At 45.7% G+C, this 12,500-nt stretch overlaps 1 protein-coding gene across 1 annotated transcript in view; it reads left to right on the top strand.

Moving 5' to 3' along the window:
• Positions 1–12,500, top strand: part of LOC128622956 (thyrotropin-releasing hormone-degrading ectoenzyme-like) — a 63,872-nt gene that overhangs the window by 39,515 nt on the left and 11,857 nt on the right. The window contains 4 exon segments of the mRNA XM_053649729.1: positions 2,050–2,237; positions 9,293–9,381; positions 12,021–12,154; positions 12,410–12,465. Coding sequence (XP_053505704.1) covers positions 2,050–2,237; positions 9,293–9,381; positions 12,021–12,154; positions 12,410–12,465 — 467 coding nt within the window.

The raw sequence follows: 12,500 nt of genomic DNA, 5'->3' as shown, positions 1-12,500 counted from the left end.
CCTCAACACATTCACCCTTACCACATCCAGGCTCAAGACGTCCAGCTTCAACACATCCAGCTTCAATGCATCTAGCTTCAACACATCCAGCTTCAGCAAGTCCAGGTTCATTGAATCCAGCCTTAACACATGCAGCCTCAACACAACCAGCTTCAGCATGTCCAGCTTCAACACCTACAGTTTCAGCATGTCCATTACATCTAACTTCAAAATATCCAGCTGCAAAACATCTGGCTTCAAAACATCCAGCTTCAGCATGTCTAGCTTCAACACATCCAGCTTTAACACATCTAACCTCAACACCTTCACCCTCACCACATCCAGGCTCAACACGTCCAGTTTTAACACATTCAGCCTCACCATGTGCAGCTCTCTGAAAAATGACCTCTGGGAACTCCAGCTTTTGAATTATGGAGCTGAAGTCTCAAATCCACTTTTTTCCCCCTGAAAATCTAAATTAAATTATATATTTTTTTCATCAAGCAGAGAAAATCTTGTCAGGTCGTCAAGCCTTTAACAGTCCGGAAAGTCAGACAATGACTCTCCGCAGTAGCCTCTCTAATCCTGTGAAAAATGTCTCCTTAATGAGATTACCTTCCACAAGGGAAGTGTGTGATTCATTTACTGAAACCGCAGGACACGGGAGAGCCCTTAGCATCTTTTATAAGATGGCAGTATGAAATTGCTGGAACGGTTAAATATATATATATATATATATTTAAAATAAATTAGATCCCCTTGACCTCGGGTCTTCTTCGCTTTGTGTGTGTTCACTATCATGAAGAATTTAGCAGCAATGAAGCCCATGACACACCATCATCTAATGAATATTTATACACACCGCATAGTTTATTCACAAAACCCACTTTAAAACGATAATCTGCACAAAGCCTTTAGTCAAATCCACAAGCCCGCTCTAAGCTCCACTACATGTTCTTTAATCGATTCCGAGCAGCACTGCGGCTCCGATAAAAAAGAAAAATCTGAAAATCAGTGTTAAGGTGGAGCTTCTGTACTCGCGTTCCTCGCCATCTGTGCGTGAGAGGATCTGCAGCTGCCTCTTGCCACATTAAACAAAGCGGGACACGTGGACGGATGAGACAGCTGCATTTCCAGTTCTTTTCCCGGGTGTCCGAGACTGAATTACAGACGATCCACATGAGTCACCGAGTCGGAGTCTGTTCACGGCCGTGTGAATCTCACCGTCCGTCTCCGGCATCGAGCCGCTCGAAGTCCACCTCTCTCTCACTTCTCCTCTGATTATTTACTCCTTCAGTCAGGCTTCGTCTTTTTCACCGTCTGAGCCGCACCTTTACGTGTCCTGTGGACGACGGACGTCTCCGTGATTCACTGATCCGCTCGAGTCCACGTGTTCCATCTGAGAGTGACCGTCAGTGTGCATTGTGGCTATTACTGCAGAGCCTCCACACACTTCCTGTCCCACTTGATCAGATCTGTAACACTATGAGGAGTGTAGCGCGATTTTACAACGTGACAAGAACGTTAGAAGATCCTCTGAAGTCGAAAGAGGAATTAACGACCTGTTACTCAAACGTGTCTCTCGTTTGTGTTGTGAGTCGAGCGTATCGTCAGTACCTGCGTGTACGTTCTCTGCAGGGACGCGGGATCAGGCGACCTGAGCTCATGTAATTATATTCATTATAATGAAACAGGATGTAAAAGAACAAACGAATAATCGTCCATCAGCCTGATTCACATGGGAGGAAATAGGAGTGACATCTTTGGTAATTATTCCTGACACCGATAATTAACACCAGCGTCGGGTTTATAGTCGCGTGTGGATAATTACTGAGCAGAAAATGCTCACTTTTATTAAATGACCGATGTCCTCATATTGTGTGAATTATTACTCACATGTGAGGTTTATTAGTGATACTAGGTGTTCGAGGTGTTCAGGACAGGTGGAGTGTTAGACTGATGAGGACACGTCTGTGATGTCAGGAATAATCGCCGGTGTCTATAGACTAATGTTAATGTGTGACGTTACTGAGAGAACCTCGCGCCTCACTGTGCTGTTCTGCGTTCCAGGCCTTGCAGAGGGAAGGGAAGGTCATCAACATAAAGGAGGTGATGGACGGCTGGACTGTACAGATGGGCTACCCCGTGGTCACCGTCAGCAAGAACGAGAGCCCGGAGAACACCGTCACTATCAGCCAGGAGCACTTCCTCTACGACACGGACGCCAAGATCCACCACCGTCAGCTTTTTAACAAAAGGTACCGTCCAGTCCGGATACAGCTCTCAGAACATGCTTAATCAATATGACCTCTGGTGACCCTTACCCTCCAGATGACATGTGGAATTCTGTGGTGTGTGTCAAGGAGGAATGGACCTGCCTGCTGCAGACACATTAGCGTTAGCTTTAGCCATCATTAATGGTCTCATGAATAATTTAGCAGGTCCTCAGAAAGTCTTTAGGTCTTATTTAAGCCCAATTGCTGGCAGCAGACTGTAACACACTCTGAATGTTAATGTGGTGTGTGTTGTGCTGATTGTTTAGAGATATGAAGATTGAATAGTGTGTGTGTGTGTGTGTGTGTGTATGTGCGTGAGAGAGAGAGAGAGAGAGAAGAGAGAGAGGGACTCAGAAAAACCAGGGAAACTCTATATAATATGGATGCACTTTTCACTATTCTCATTAACTCAGGTTCAGAATTTGAAATATTTAAATGAATGTGTTTTGTGATATTTAATGATGGAGATAAAGTGTGGCCATTGGCCAGTCCAGATTTTGGCATCCTGTATTATATTATTTCTCTTTTTGAGTTTGGCCTTGATGTTTCAAACTCTCACGGCTTTCCTGTGGTGGTCCTGATCTATTCTCACTGTGCTGGCTCTATTCTCACTGTGCCGGATGCTCTGGCTGTGCTGGATTTGACACTCACTGTGTTGGAGCTTGTCTCTCAGTGTGCTGAGCTTTTCAGTTACTGTTCTGGATCTCATCTCTCACTGTTCTGAATCTCGTTTCCTCAGTGTGCTGGATCCTTACTATGCTGTCTTTCACTGTCTTATCTCATCTCTCATTGTGTTGGATTTCGTCTCTCGTTGTCCTGGATCTCGTCTCTCCTTGTCCTGGATCTTGTCGCTCACTGTGCCGGATCTCATCTCACATTGTCCTGGATCTTGTCTCTCTTTGTCATGGATCTTATCTCTCAATGTACTGGATCTCTTCTTTCACAGTCCTGGATCTCATGCCTCATTGTCCTGGATCTCGTCTCTCACTGTGCTGCATCACATGTCTCATTGTCCTGGACCACATGTCTCATTGTCCTGGATCTCATCTCTCACTGTGCTGCATCACATGTCTCATTGTCCTGGACCACATGTCTCATTGTCCTGGATCTCGTCTCTCACTGTGCTGGATCTCATCTCCCATTGTCCTGGATCTCGTCTCTCCTTGTCCTGGATCTCGTCTCTCACTGTGCTGGATCTCGTCTCTCACTGTGCTGGATCTCATCTCTCATTATCCTGGATCTCGTCTCTCCTTGTCCTAGATCTCGTCTCTCATTGTGCTGGATCTCATCTCTCATTGTCCTGGATCTCATCTCTCATTATCCTGGATCTCATCTCTCACTGTGCTGGATCTCGTCTCTCACTGTGCTGGATCTCATCTCTTTGTCCTGGATCTCGTCTCTCCTTGTCCTAGATATCGTCTCTCATTGTGCTGGATCTCATCTCTCATTATCCTGGATCTCATCTCTCACTGTGCTGGATCTCGTCTCTCACTGTGCTGGATCTCATCTCTCATTGTCCTGGATCTCGTTTCTCCTTGTCCTGGATCTCGTTTCTCATAGTGCTAGATCTCATCTTCTGACTGTTCTAAATGTTGTCTCTCATGTGCTTATACACACACATATTACACACATGGAGTGTGTGTTAATGGAGGGTGTGTTAATGGAGGGTGTGTTATGGTGTGTATTAAAGCGTCATGAAACACTAAACTACATTTTCTGAGATTTTAACAGAGGTGTGTGTCGCACATCATAAAAGACAATCTTAGCATCTGTTCATTTTAATTGTAGGAGAAAACTGGTTAATTTTGAGCTTTTGTCTGCTTTTTACGTCTTCCGGCTTTAAAATCTCGTAAGAGTTCCAGTGTGTTTTTTCGGGAGAGCTATGAGAATTGGAGAAAGGTGGACTTCGGACTTGCTCTTGAGAGCAATTCGCGTCTACACAATGACGCGGTACTAAAAATGTGTGAAATTTATAACCGTGACAGTTTTACTTGCCTTTTGAGCTACTTAAACCGCTTAAAGCTCCATCGCGTGCAAAACTATGCAGCGAGAGTCCGTGTTGAAGGGAACAGCCTTCGCCTTTTTATTCGTGAAAAGCTCGAGCCTATTAGCTAACTACCATTCCGACACGCCTCCCATCCGCACTGCCTCCAGTTTTATTTGATGTTTTCCTCCATAGTCATGCCAGGGGCTAATAGACAGGGCCGAGGACCTGCACCGCTATCCATCGTCTTCATTTAGTCCTGGGGATTCATGAGGAAGGAAGTCCTCTGCCTCATCAGAGCCCTGTGTACTGCTGCCACTGCAAACGTTTTGTCACCATCCATCTTTATTGTGAGTGTTCTTTGTGAAGGCTTGCCCCCCTTTTCCTCCCCTGCCTTTCCCTGCCACGCCCACTCCCCCTCCCTTCTTCGCTCAGCCATCCACGTCCATTTAAGTTGCGTTTATGTTGCAAAAACATCTAGAGGTAGTCTTGAGCTGAAAGAGGGAGGTTTCATGACCCTTTAACAACGGTAGCGCAGTGCTTAAGACGTTGGACTATTGATTACAAGCTTGTGAGTTCAGATCCGAGTACTGTCTTAACCCTCAACTGCTCAGTTGTATAAAAGAGAACATGTAAGTCAGTCTGGTTAAGGCCGTCTGCCAAATGCCATAATTGAAATGGAAACGCTCGATCTCATCTCTCACTGTGTTGGATCTTGTATCCCTCTGTGCTGGATCTCATCTCCTGACTATGACGTATCTGGTTTCTTACTGTGCTGAATCTTGTCTCCTCACCCTTGGATGAGTTGATGCAATGTCTCTGCTGAACTGTCCTGAGGAACCTGTGCTCAGCTGCAGTGATTCACACTCACACACACACACACACACTGTTCCTGTCTTTTCTTATATCATTAGCAATTTCTTTTCAGACTAGTCCAAGTTTTCCGATCTTTTTCTGTCTCTCACCTCCGAAGGTGTGGCTCCCGCTGAGGGTTTTTTGTTTTGTTTTGTTTTTTTCCTGCTCTCTGCTTTTTCTGCTTTATAAATATAGCGAGTGTGTTCAGGTGGTCTGGGTGATCATGCTGGATCTCATGCAGCATCCCTGTGGACCTCATTATCCTTCAAACTGTTCTGTTAGAGAGAGAGACAAAGGAAAAGAGCTCATAGTGGGAGAGAGAGAGAGAGAGAGAGAGAGAGAGAGAGAGAGAGAGAAAATGTGCACAAATGTGACGTTCTTGGACAGTTGATGAAACCAGTTATGTTACATATGTAACTGTGGTTTGTTCCTGCTGGATCTGTGCTGGTTGCACACCCAGTGTTCACAGAACCAGAGTTACATACCTAGCCTTCTGTTTCACTCCTCCTAACCACCAGAGCTTGTGAGAATCACCTGGATAACCTATTCCACAAGGTCCACGTCCGGTGTGGGAACGCCGTGCGCGTCTGACTGCCGCTCCACGCCTCCACGGATGCCTGTTTGTGATTGCCTGCATTACCTGTTTTTGTTTTGTTTCCGGTTTGTTTTGCTCTGTTATCATCTGGCTTGAAGAGCCTTCTGTGTTTCGCTGCACCTCTGGTTTCTCAAACGGTTTCTCACTTTACAACTCTACATCCTGGATTTACCTCCTCTGCTTCAGCTTGCCGTGTTTTTCCGTCACCGTCGTGAACTCTTGGTTGTTGGCTTGCTGCGAGCTCTCTCCCTCCTCGATCCTCCATCTATTAGACTGACTGCGGGGTGAGTTAACACTCTCCTAATCATTCACTCTATCTTCTTACTGTCAGGTTGGGTTGCTGTCCTCTCTGTAAGCTATTTATAGATGTGATGATTGAGGTTTTGGCTAACGTGGTCTTACTGATGGCTGGCTTTCTCACGGTTATCGCTAGTGCGTCAAAAGCTTTAGCACTCACCCTGCCTCTGGTCGCCCTAATCTTCAGATTAATATCTCACATGGCAACTGGATATTTGCCATGTGAATTAAACGCATTAAACGGACATACGTGCCTCGATGCTGTGACCTACGAGCACTGCCGGTTGCTTGGAATCATCCGACGCCCGCGTTATGTACATCGCTCACCTTGAAGGGTTTTCAACATCCAACCGTCAAGCACCTGATGGGATACCGGGCATCTGGTCAAATAATAGGACGTTGAGTAAAACAGCGCTCCTACAGAGAGATTGCTGGACACTGCGATCACTTGTGAATATAAATAAGGGGCCCTTCAATTATACCTCGACAGGCAACCTATCGCATAATCACTTTGCTCTCTTGAACTGTCGCTCCATCACGGATAACGGGCTATCTTAATGAACTAACTATTGACATGCTATTTCTCACTGATACTTGGCAGACACCTAATGATTACATGCGTCTTAACCTGCTTACACCTAATGAACATCAACACCTGTCTAAACCGCGTTCATCTGGCAAAGGGAGTGTGGTCTTGCGGTTATATATCGTAACTCAATACCACTTACTGGACTGGAGTTTCACAACACTTAAGACATTTGAGTACATGGTTTTGAAGCTTGTCTCTCACCGTCCCCTCATTATTATTTTAATTTATAAACCAACTAAGCAGCAAGTGGAATTTTTCTCAGAACTCAGTGAACTTTAAACTGTGCTCTGGCATCTCATGTCCTTCTGCTTGGAGGCTTTAACATCCATGTTGACTTCCTGGTCTAACAGTACTCACTTAAAGTCTGTCTGTTTAGCATGGTTAACAAATTAGTGCAGGCACCCAGCCACAGTACTGGCCAATCCGATGACATTTGCTGTTCCTTTTTGGAGCACTTTCAGGGCAAGCTGGATACTTTATGTGAGACCCTTTGTGTTGAACCGGCCAGTTCTACTTATGAGCAAGTTCAGTCTATCAAACCTTTGACTAACTTTACCTTGGTGAACCCCTCCCTTATGGGGGCAGTGGTGGCTTGATGGTTAAGGCTCTGGGGTACTGATCAGAAGGTCTGAGGTTCAAGCCACAGCACTGCCAGGCTCTGGGTTACTGATCGGAAGGTCAGGGGTTCAAGCCCCAGCACTGCCAAGCTGCCACTGTTGGGCCCTTGAGCAAGGCCCTTAACCCTCTCTGCTCCAGGGGTTGTATCATGGCTTCCTAAGACTCTGGGGTATGTGAAAAAAAGAATTTCACTGTGCTGTAATGTATATGTGTTAAGTTAAAAACTTGGGTATCGTTCTTGACCCTTCGTTAGCCCTATATGCATATATTAGGAAACTGTAATGGTAAATGGTCTGCACTTATATAGCACTTTTTTTTTTAACCTTAGCAGTTCTACAAAGCACTTTACACTGTGTCTCATTCACCCATTCACACTCACACACACTCGCACACCAATGGAAGCAGAGCTGCCATCCAAGATGCTAGCTTGCCATCAGGAGCAACTTGGGGTTCAGTGTCTCGCCCAAGGACACTTCAGCATGTGGAGTCACATGGGCCGGGAATGGACCCACCAACCCTACCATTAGTGGACAACCCGCTCTACCACCTGATCCACAGCCGCCCAAATGCTGTCTAAAGCAGCATTCCAACTTCGCAGTATCACCCAACTCCATCCCTATGTTAGCCAGAAAGATGCTGAGTCATTTGTCCACGCATTTATTACATCTTGCATTGACTATTGTAATGCTCTTTTCTCTGGACTACCCACACACTTTGTCTCCCGCTTACAACGTATTCAAAATTCTGTTGCGAGAGTACTAACTCACTATAAACGATCTGCACATACGGTATCACTCACATCCTAAACAAGCTTCACTGGCTACCTGTCACATCCTGTATTATATATAAAATTCTCTTGCTTACATTTAAGTCACTCCATGGATCCTACGTCTCTGAGTTATACTCTCTCCCTATATTTCCACTCGCTCACTCCGATCTTCTGGGTGCGAACTTCTCCTTGTTCCCAGATTTCACCTTTCGTCAATGGGCAGCAGGTCTTTTTCCGCTGTGGAACATAAGCTACGGAACTCACTCCCCCTGGCAATTCGGACAACTAGCTCTACCTCAGAATTCAAAACTCACCCAATATTATCAGTCAGAATTTGTATCTGCTACATGCACTACTCATTGTGTTTATACTGAGCTGTCTATAGGACGTTTCATGATGCTAATAATTATTATTATTAAGGTCATGAGTAACCGACCCACCTTGGGACCGACTGGAATGAGGTGCACTCACGCTGTTGGAATGGGAGATGTTGACTGTGTCGAACATGGAGAAGGTACACGGTGAAGCCCAAGTAAGAGCTGCAGGTGATATGAGTTTGAACATAAACCTGGTGTTCAACCACAAGGTCACTCCAGAGTCCAACGTACGCAAGGCAAACTTATCGCCAAGGTATATGCTGTAGTTCTCCCATGCACGGTTGAACCAATTAAATACGGTAGAAGGATGACATGACAGGAACACTAGCCTATGAACAAGAAGGAATCAGCTTTTTATCAGAATGAGGGGGTTAGTGGGGAAAAAAACAACCCAGGTCCAACCCCAAAATGCTGTGAGCAAGGTCTGAAATGTGTAGGGCTGTGCTTCTGTTAGAGTAGAAGTGGACAATGTGATCAGGTGTGAAGGATGACATTGGGTTCCTGATGTCTCTGCGCGAACATTAAACACACCGTAAAAACAGCACATTATCCATCTGTAAAGTTGAGGTAAAAGTGGACCAGCTCTGGTGTAATACACACAGATGGTCTGATCACTGGAACCAGAACATAGAGGACAAAGCAGTGCAGGGTTTTTATCGTGCTGTAACGATATTGATGACTCAGCGCTGGTTCTTCGTGTCTGGGAGAAAGCGTGCTGGCAGACAGCAGAACAATAGTGTCTGTTTGAAGCCGTGTGTGTGTGTGTGTGTGTGTGTGTGTGTGTGTGACTAAAGAGTTTGTGTCTGAGCTCCATCACTCTCGATTTCTTCTCCCGAATATTTTTTTCTCTATAAAAATTATTTTCATTTTGTAACCAATCTTTCTTCTTCTTTTGTGTATGTATGTATGTGTGTGTGTGTGTGTGTGTGTGTGTGTGTGTGTGTGTGTGTCAGTTTGCAGTGGCAGATCCCGCTGAGCCTGGCATTGGGAAACTTCAGTCACACATCATCTGAGTCTCTCATCTGGATCTCTAATAAAACAGGTACACACACACACACACACACACACACAAGCACACACACATATGCATCATGGTTGTCTCCTTAATCCCATTCGGCACCTCTGAGAGTGGAGAGACGGGTGATTTACGGTTTCTCCAGGAGACGCTGCTTCACCGATGATTCACAGCTAAAGCCATCATTGGCAGCAGTTCCACTGGTAAACACTGACTTGGATTTAAGCAGTGACGTGCTCACTGAGGTTCCTGCTGAAAAGATTCCTTCCTGTGTCTCCATGGAACCGAGTCCCCAGATTGTCCACCAAACATCTCTGAATCCTGTTGCTTCTCTCTGACAGCAGACGGTGAGCTGGGACCAGAGACAATTAAAGCTGAACGCGATCAGATAGACACACGGCTCCATTTGTGAGCTTTATTTCTCGCCTTTGAAGCTCTCTAGATCTCTGGGAATCCTGAGTGATTCTTTAGTGTGAAGCTCTGATGCTCTGTGGATCTCTGGAGATGCTTAACGAGTTTTTAGTGTGAAGGTCTGATGCTCTGTGGATCTCTGGAGAGCCTGAGTGATTCTTTAGTGTGAAGATCGGATGCTCTTTGGATCTCTGGAGATCCTGAGTGATTCTTTAGTGTGAAGCTCTGTGGATCTCTGGAGATCCTGAGTGATTCTTTAGTATGAAGATCGGATGTTCTTTGGATCTCTGGAGATCCTGAATGATTCTTTAGTGTGAAGCTCTGAAGCTCTGTGGATCTCAGGTGAGCCTGATTGATTCTTTAGTATGAATCTCTGTGGATCTCAGGTGAGCCTGAGTGATTCTTTAGTGTGAGGCTCTGAAGCTCTGTGGATCTCAGGTGAGCCTGATTGATTCTTTAGTATGAAGCTCTGTGGATCTCAGGTGAGCCTGAGTGATTCTTTAGTGTGAGGTTCTGAAGCTCTCGAGACGTGAGTTAGTCATGGTTGTAAAGCGCAGTCATGGCTGTGATGTAATATGATGGAGTACGAGTGTAATCACTCACACGGGATAAACACACTGAGCTTGAAGGGAATGAAATGTTTCCCTCATCACACAGTTCCTGTAGGACAGCACGCCTGCTCTCAGGATTGATTTATTCAGGAAGTGAAGAAGAAGGATGATGATGATGATGATGATGATGATGAAGGTTAGCGTGAGCCGATTGAACGACACAAATGAAAAAAGTGCTTGAATATAAATGAAATGTATCATTTCATCTGTCACTCATTCAGGTGTGTGTGTGTGTGTGTGTGTGTGTGTGCGTGAGAATGGATGGGTGGGTGGGTGTGATTACATTTACACTGTCTCTCCCTTCTCCTCCTCCTCGTTTATTTATGGATGGAGTGACGCAGAAGGACGAGTGAGGAAGTGGACTGATGAAGTGATTGAATCTATACATTCTCTCCTCTTCTCTCCTCCTTCTCCCTGTTTATTTATAGAGGGATGGAATGATGGCGTGATAATAAGGAGGAGTGATGGAATGACTGATTGATGGACTGATGGATTAATGGAGAGTGATGAGTGATGCAGTGATTAAATCTAAACGTTCTCATCACTCTCTTCACTATGAAGATGAATGAGTGGTGGAGTGATGAGAAGGACAAGTGATGGAGGGATGTAGAGGAACGAGTGATGGAGTGATGTAGTGATGGAGTGATGGAGTGATGTACTAATGGAGTGATGTATTGATGGAGTGATGTAGTGATGTTGTGATGGAGTGATGGAGTGATGGAGGGATGTAGTGATGGAGTGATGGAGTGATGGAGTGATGTTGTGATGGAGGGATGGAGTGATGTTGTGATGGAGGGATGTGATGGAGTGATGTAGTGATGTAGTGATGGAGTGATGTAGTGATGTTGTGATGGAGGGATGGAGTGATGGAGTGATGGACTGATGTTGTGATGGAGGGATGTAGTGATGGAGTGATGTTGTGATGGAGGGATGGAGTGATGGAGTGATGTTGTGATGGAGTGATGTGATGGAGTGATGTAGTGATGTAGTGATGGAGTGATGGAGTGATGTAGTGATGGAGTGATGTAGTGATGGAGTGATGGAGTGATGGAGTGATGTTGTGATGGAGTGATGGAGGGATGTAGTGATGGAGTGATGGAGGGATGTAGTGATGGAGTGATGGAGTGATGTTGTGATGGAGTGATGGAGTGATGGAGGGATGTAGTGATGGAGTGATGGAGTGATGGAGGGATGTAGTGATGGAGTGATGTTGTGATGGAGTGATGTTGTGATGGAGGGATGGAGTGATGTTGTGATGGAGGGATGTGATGGAGTGATGTAGTGATGGAGTGATGGAGTGATGTTGTGATGGAGTGATGGAGTGATGGAGTGATGTTGTGATGGAGGGATGGAGTGATGTTGTGATGGAGGGATGGAGTGATGTTGTGATGGAGTGATGTGATGGAGTGATGGAGGGATGGAGTGATGGAGTGATGGAGGGATGTTGTGATGGAGTGATGGAGGGATGTAGTGATGGAGTGATGTTGTGATGGAATGATGTGATGGAGTGATGGAGTGATGTTGTGATGGAGGGATGTAGTGATGGAGTGATATTGTGATGGAGTGATGTGATGGAGGGATGGAATGATGGAGTGACTGAATCGAAACATTCTCTCCTCGCTCTTTCTCCTCGTTTGTTTATAGAGACGCACCGAGTGGGACGTATAGGCGAGGAGACGTGGTTGCTGGGCAACATCAATCAGACGGGCTACTTCAGGGTGAACTACGACCTCCACAACTGGAGACTCCTGATCCAGCAGCTGATGATCAACCCCACAGTACGCAGCTCCTCATTTCCCTCTCCTCCTCTTCCTCATGTGTGTGTGTAAATCCAGCTGCTGCTCTCGTTCCCCCTCTCACTGCTCACTTTCACTTCTCCTAAACCTCCTTCTCCTCTTTATCTGCCTCTCTCTCTCTCCATCTCAGTCTTCCACTCCTTCCTCCTGTCCTGTCTGCCCTGTACGACCCTCTCATATTGATGAAACTGTGTGTGTGTGTGTGTGTGTGTGTGTGTGTGTGTGTCCTCTCTGCAGATCATCTCTGTGGGGAATCGTGCTGGTCTGATGGATGACTCCTTCAGCCTGGCCAGGTGGGTTTAGTGAGGACGTTCTCACACTCTGTGCA

The sequence above is a fragment of the Ictalurus furcatus genome, chromosome 19 (genome assembly GCF_023375685.1).
Source record: "Ictalurus furcatus strain D&B chromosome 19, Billie_1.0, whole genome shotgun sequence".
In the NCBI taxonomy this organism is placed as follows: Eukaryota; Metazoa; Chordata; class Actinopteri; order Siluriformes; family Ictaluridae; genus Ictalurus; species Ictalurus furcatus.
The sequence above is the reverse complement of the archived record's forward strand: the minus strand, read 5'-3'. Positions and strand labels throughout refer to the sequence as shown.